Here is a 7,219-nt window from a genome sequence, read left to right as displayed (position 1 = left end):
TGTGTTGATCGTCTTTACTATTTCTTTCTGTCCAACTTTCTCACTGTTTGTACCCTACGCATCAACACCTGTACCTTTCGGCCATAGCCATGGCATTGGCGCCTTCAATGCAAGTCCCACTAATAGAGCCCCATCCAGTTGAGCTCGACACAGAGCTCGAAAAATCCTTGAAAACTCTCGAAACCTTCCTCGGACTAATCGGCTTCGGCAAGCACACTGTCTTCGGCACTGCCATGTCGTGGCTTGTTTTCATTATACTCGCCGTCGCTTTGCCGGTTCTTTCAATCCAGATTGTGTACTGCTCCAACTGCGAGAAGTACGAGATAAAGAGTTTCGAGCTCGAAATTATGGTGTCGCAAACAATCGATGCTGCTATATCTCTCCTCTGCATTTCGCATATTATCCGAAAGTATGGCGTCCGGAAGATGCTGTTTGTTTATCATTGCCATGGACATTTGACGCAATTTCGAAATCTCTGCCTTCAAAAAATTCGCGTAAGATTCAGTGTTATTAGACATCTAATCAACAAATAGCGAAAATTTACGTTAATCGCCGAATTTAAATTTTACAATAATCAACACGAAACTGTTTTAGGGTTTGGATATTGATTTTCTGAGTGATAGCCGTCTTCCTGTTGCCCGTGACTTGTCGTAGAGAAGTGAACTGTAACTTTAAACTGTATATTTGATAATGAAATATAAATATTCCATCTGTCTGAAAAATTGGATTTATTTTTTGTGCAATTTACTAGAATTAGAAAGTTATAATTATTATGAAGTATGCTTATTTCATCTATTATCCTTCATGTTAATATCATGAGTGTAGTGACTTGATATTGTGCCTTATACACGAGGAGTTTCGAGAGAATTTAGCTCTGGTGGATGATGGAATTACCATTTTCTCTATTCATAGTTATGGTTCTTGTATCCTATTCTCTTTGTAGGACTCATTTGCTTTTGTTTTTAAAAGCATATTTTACATGTTTAAATGCATTTTTAACACATAAAGATTAAAGACTAATTGTCGGGAGATATACACGATGGGGAATCAGATGCCAATCGTAATGGTTCTCTTTAACAAGTAATAGTTTTCAACTCTTCTATTTGTTTCATTTTTTCCCCATTCGCTCCCTAACTCAATAATAAAAGGTTTTTCTTTCTCATGTATCTCAGTATTTTTTCTGAAGTTAGGTTGTGTATAGTGACATATTAGCCCCCGTTTGGCCCCTATTAACTTGAATTATAATGGAAGGAATAGTGTTTTTTTGAAAAATGAGTGGTTGTAAAAGAATGAAAAGTTTTGATTTATGTGTAATATTATTTTATTGAAGATTGTTTGGTTGAAAATAGGAAAGAGAAAAATTTAATTTAAATTGATGAGATTTAAAGGAAACAAATTGTCAAAACTTCATTTTTTACAGCACATTCCAATGACCCATGAGTACTATCCACCACGTTTCTATCTATTTATAAATTGAACCATTTATAAATCATTCCCAAATGGAGGCTAACTCTCGTGATTGTTTTTCAGGTCTTTTACTGCTTGTTGACTTCATGGGTCGTTATTTGCCTCATATTAAAGGTGGCACGTGAGATTACTCGCATGGTTCATCTACACCACGATTCTTGGTGGTGGTCTGCTTTGATGTTGCTCGCTTGCATTATATCGTATACATACGTAACTCTAGTCTTCTTAGCTGGTTGTGCTGTCTTCCACTTGGTGGGCAATTTGCAAGTGATACACTTCGAAAATTATGCAAAACTATTGGAAAGGGATTTGGATGTTTCAGTTTACATCGAGGAGCATATGCGTTTAACTTCTTACTTATCCAAAATAAGCCACAGGTTTAGGGTATTTCTTCTTCTAGAATTCTTGGTTGTCACAGTTAGTCAGTTCATGGCTCTATTGCAGACAACTGGGAACCGTGGGATCATCAACTTCATTAATGGAGGTGATTTTGCGGTATGTCTCTGGTTGCCTTCTCGATGGATTGTTAATACAGAGCATTATTATATGTTTTACCTCTGTCTAAAATGAATAAGTATATTACCTGGAATAGTGGAAGGAGTAGAAAAAACTAGTACTGTCAATTGACCTACATAATTTTACTTCACCGGATTTCTGAAGTCTTGTATAGGTACTTGTTGAATCAACTCATCTATAAACTTAAGCAAAATTCAATTTTCCTTCAAATGCCTAATACTAGAACTGAAGCTGGTCAGCCTTGAGATTTTTCGGGACTTAGACCTACTTTATATAAGACTATATACACTTTATCTATATATATAAATATTGAAAGCGTTAATTATGGGGCCCTTCACCTATGCAGGGCCATAGGCAGCCTCCTATGGTCATGGTGGGCTCTGCTCAATATGTACACAATTTTTATAAATGCACGACAGCAAGACTTAGGACTTTTACGTACTCTTTTACAATGTTGCATTAACTAGTGTAAAAGCTTTAAGCTGTTAGAGAGTGGACAAACTTATTTATTTAAATTATGTTATATAGTTTTGCCAACTGTTTTTATATCGTTAAAGATAAGAAATTGTTCAATTTTCAAGCTTCTCTGCCAACATGGTAATGAAAAATTATCCAGAGTAGATAGAAATGTAGTAATGCATAAGATTGTCAACAATTATTCGGATGAACTTCAGTCTGTCAATTTCTGATCCGTCATCTAAGAATTTAAATGCTAATTAATCTATATGCAGGTGTTGTCTATTGTTCAGCTTGTCGGAATTGTGCTATGTCTAAATGCAGCTGCAAAGATATCTCATAGAGCTCAAGGCCTTGGTTCAATTGCTAGTAGATGGCATGCTTTGATCAGTTGCACTTCAAATGATGGTTCCTTTTCTGCTGTTTCAGATAGTGGTGGAAATTCTGACGTTCCATTTCCCGTGCGTCCATTATCTGCACGTTATTCAGAAAGTGATTTGGAGTCTAGTGAATACTCGCAATTGCACATGAATTTGCAATTTACATCTTCCATGTCATCATATCAGAAGAGACAAGCCTTCGGTGTGTTTACGTAAATGTTACTTAATTGTCATTTTTGTGTTTGTTTATCTTCAACAGAACTTGTTTGCAGTCTCATGCAACTATGATCAATATATGTAGTTCTAAGGAGATGGTCGCTTAGTGAGCCATTTTCTTCAATAAAATGATAAAATGGGTAACTTAATACTCTTGTTATGGTAATCATATAGAAGAAATTGCCTACTGTAACAGCATATTATTGAAAGGCCCCGTTCTCGAAGTCTGTGATATTAAATTAGGTGTTCCTGGAAAAGAATTGGGGACTGACTGACTGCATATATCAATATATCTTTTATCTTTAATGCATGTTTGGTACATCTTACCAACCAGCAATCAGAGTAAAGAACAATGCAATTTATATTCCACTTTCAAATGTTTTCCGAGTGTTTTTCTCTTCGTACTCTCAATCACCATGTGTTTATGTCTTCAGAGTGTGAGCATGCCTTTCTATGTTTAACAACTTCTGAAACCACGAAGGGCCTAGAATTGGCATCTGATTTTGTTTCTGTATAGGATGTTTAGAGGTGGTAATTTTGATGTAATTTTGGGTTAAGGGTCGAAGTTCTCTTAGTCTCAAAATTGATTTGAAAGTCTTTTATTTCTATCATAGTGTGTGTCTATAATGTTGTCTAACTCGAGTTTTCTTAATTTGCAGTTACTTATGTGCAGTCGAATACTGGTGGATTCACTATCTTTGGATGGATGGTTGATCGAATGCTCATCAACACGATTTTCTTCATTGAGCTTTCACTGGTTTTCTTTGTCCTCGGGAAGACTATCACAATCACAACTAGATGACAAAATGCACCCACGCCCACCCGCACTTTCTGAACGGGGGCAGCTAAAATAGTATGATCACTATTAATAGCTGTGTATTGTAACATCTACGACTTTGCATAAAGCAACATACTTCTAACTGATGCTCTTATTTAGCATCTCACAGAAGGATTTTATGTAAGACTGATCTGTGAAAATGTTACTGTTTTGCTAATGATCCAACTGTACTCGACTAAACGGTCTCTTGTTCTTGTGCAAAGACCCCTTGCATCAAGGTTTGCTTGTTAAATGTGTTGCTCGGCCTTATAATTTGATGGACCTTCAGTTACTGTGGAAATAAGCACAGAACAAAGTAGGATCGGGCAAAACTTTCGAACAGGACCCGAATTGAATCGAGCGGTTCTTTTTAAACTAAATACCCAAATGGGCATCTGAATCGAGAATTGATGGGTTCGGTCCGATTCAATTTTAGATCAAGAATCGAAGAATCGAATCTTTCTAATTTTTTTTAATATATTCGTTTTAAGTAAGTCAAATTATTTTATTTTTTCCTAAATAAATTTATTAATTAGTTAATTTAGCTCAAATTCAAAAATATTATTTTCCTATTTCTATTTTCTGTCCAAGCCTAATTAACATAAGTTTTACCCAAATATGTTATTCTACAGTAATGTTGTTTTTATCGTTTTGGAGAAATCGAATTGAAGTTTGACAGTGTCTCCCATAATTATTGTGAGTTCGCTATTTTCCCCTCCCTGTGATTTTAACAATTATATGAAGAACTTAACAAGAAAAACGCAAAAAATACATAAGATTGACTACGTTACTTTGTAAGAGCGAAGATTGAACATGTCATTATTTGAATTAATGTAACTTTATAAATATTACAAAAATTAATTATAGTACGAAATCGAGGAATCGAATCCGGACGGTTCCATAATTAAATTTGGACCCAATGATTCTACTTACTACATACTCGAAAATTTCGGGCCCGATTGCCTAGCCCTATCACAAAGCTTCTTTCTAGGTAAACTTATTTTACATTTTTTGTTGCACATATATATCTTGCCAATGTGTTGTTCAATTGATTGTCACAAACTGAGTTACTGAATACTCGGTAAGCTTGAAATGGTAGAAAGATGCAAGGTCCATTATTGGTCTGCGTGCACGGTCCTATCGTGCTTGAATGGAGCAGTAGGGCCAACAATTCTTCAACTTTTAGGTTGAAGAAATCACTAGGCTATGCACCTCACCTCTCTTTCTTACCTGATACTACAAATTTTTTTGTTACCTACTATATAAATCTCTTCTATAGTACTCAACATTTGGAAAAATCTCATCAAAATAGGTTAAAGATTCTCCCCTAACTCAAGTCAGGGTGGGCAAACACCTTTTGGAGTTGACGTGCTTCCTTGGTTGCAAGAATTTCTTCTCTATTCTGCGCTCTCTATCCCTATTTTTTGAGGTTCCCATGAATCATTAATATTTGTGTTCGCTAAATTCCAACCATCCTTCTTTCATGGATATAATTAATATTCCTCTCGCTATGCAAAGTTAATTAAAAAAATAAAAAAATAGTACAAATAGTGTGTTAAATCAACTCGACTCCATTTTATTAAATTGGTCAATTCATGACATAGTCCATGATGTTGAATAATTCAGGTACATTGATTATCTCTAGTTAGAGAGGACTCGTGTCTTCTACTAAACCCTATTGATGTGCAAGCATGTATAATAATGTTACGTAGGATCACTGATGCTTAGGTTTAGGTGGCAGTGATGACATACGTTAAATAGTTTCTTTGTTCTTGTACAAAGATTTTTTGAAAAATTGTGTGATTAAAAAGTAGAGAAAAATTATGAAAAATGTGAAAAACAATTTATTTTTTATTATTATTATTGTTTTTTTTTTTTTTTTTTTTTGGAGAATGTGTGATTGAGAATGAATGTGGAGGAAAAAGTAATTTTGGTAAAAAAAAAAAGAAAAAGAAAAAATTCAATTTCAAACCAGGGCTTTATCTTTTGGTGTGTTTAAAGAAAGACACAACATTAATTAGTAAAAAGATCTTGTTAAAATTTGCTTTTCTTAAAAGGGAAAATTGTATTAAGAGTCTTTAATTTATTTTTCACATAACATGTTAGTCTTCAATTTGAAAAACTAGTAAATTGGTTTCCAACTTTCAATTCTAATTGAAATCATTCTCCAATAGTGAAAATGGTCTAAAGTTTTTTAAATTATATGAAGTTAGATCTAAATTTCTAATTTGGACTAGTATTTGAAATTTTGAAGTAAAACATTTCAACAAAATATTTATCATTTTCTATCATTTGGATACTGATGGTGCAATCTCCCTTGTACTTAGTAACATTTTTGAGCTAAGATCAAATCTATTGTCTCGAAGATGTTATCCTGCCAATATATTTTTGACATTTGACATATCATCTTTTCATATCAAATTAGAATATACAAAAGCGTCAAAATTTGTGTATGGCACCTTTCCGTTTCTATAAAGAGGTAATGTATCGAGATATAAAAAATATATTGATTAAACGATCAAAAGAACAATAGCCTCAAGACAACATATCTTGGCTCCTTTAAGCTTACCCGAACATGCCATTTGACATCAGATTACTATCCTAACAAATTGCGATTCCCGAGGTAGGCACAACATTCAAAGTCAATCCACAAAATCCATTATCACAATGGAAGTGGATTATTATCCACAATCTAAGTGCCCAATTTTGCGAGTTTTCATGCCATGCATGTAGTTCTAGGAATTTTTCTATTTTTGAGTGATTTTCCATACGTATTTCACTTATTTTCTGCCATCTTTTTCTCTTCCCATTCCTATACAAAAATCTGAGGTTTTATGGGAGTTATGGGAGTTGTAGATTTGAATCAAATTCAAATCACTCCCTTCAACCCTTTTAATAGCTTGTGGGTCGGGTCATTCCACATGGGGGACCTACGACCATAATTTCTAACACATTGCATCAGAACAAAATTTTCCACTTAGAATCAAGATAAGATAATGTGTGGTTCATGACTTTAGAAGGTCAAATTATTCATTATTTCTGAGAAAGTGCAGAATAAAACTACCTATTGCTGAATTCTTCTCTTGAAAAGTAGTTAAAAATAGTTTCCATTATCAAGGTTACAAAAAATATAAGATCTTTTCATAATATTGATATCTGAGACATTTTACATAAATCAAGCCAATTTAATCTAAGCTTTTCATTCTTATTCCATATTTTCTTTCTACGGTTCAACTTAGTACACAAAGTGTATACAACTAGTTTAATCCAATCGATTTCCATGTTGTGCTTTCAAATGCTTTTAAAAGGATAATACAACATCCAAAAAGACGCTTTTCGATTAGTCAGGAGAGAGAGAGAGAGAGGG

At 34.1% G+C, this 7,219-nt stretch overlaps 1 protein-coding gene across 1 annotated transcript; it reads left to right on the top strand.

Annotated features, from left to right (window-relative positions):
* Positions 1-4,053, top strand: LOC111380944. The gene is made up of 4 exons (XM_023004624.1): positions 1-494; positions 1,531-1,962; positions 2,715-3,021; positions 3,695-4,053. The coding sequence occupies exons 1-4, from the start codon at positions 90-92 to the stop codon at positions 3,835-3,837; spliced, it is 1,287 nt and encodes a 428-aa protein (XP_022860392.1). The 5' UTR covers positions 1-89; the 3' UTR covers positions 3,838-4,053.
* The last annotated feature ends 3,166 nt before the right edge of the window (positions 4,054-7,219 follow it).

Source organism: Olea europaea, chromosome 3 (assembly GCF_002742605.1).
Source record: "Olea europaea var. sylvestris chromosome 3, O_europaea_v1, whole genome shotgun sequence".
Classification (NCBI taxonomy): Eukaryota; Viridiplantae; Streptophyta; class Magnoliopsida; order Lamiales; family Oleaceae; genus Olea; species Olea europaea.
The sequence above is the reverse complement of the archived record's forward strand: the minus strand, read 5'-3'. Positions and strand labels throughout refer to the sequence as shown.

Coding starts and splice junctions, on each gene's coding strand:
- LOC111380944 (XM_023004624.1), top strand. CDS start 90: ATGGCATTGGCGCCTTCAATGCAAGTCCCACTAATAGAGCCCCATCCA. Junction 495..1,530: donor TCTGCCTTCAAAAAATTCGC/GTAAGATTCAGT, acceptor ATTGTTTTTCAG/GTCTTTTACTGCTTGTTGAC. Junction 3,022..3,694: donor TCAGAAGAGACAAGCCTTCG/GTGTGTTTACGT, acceptor CTTAATTTGCAG/TTACTTATGTGCAGTCGAAT.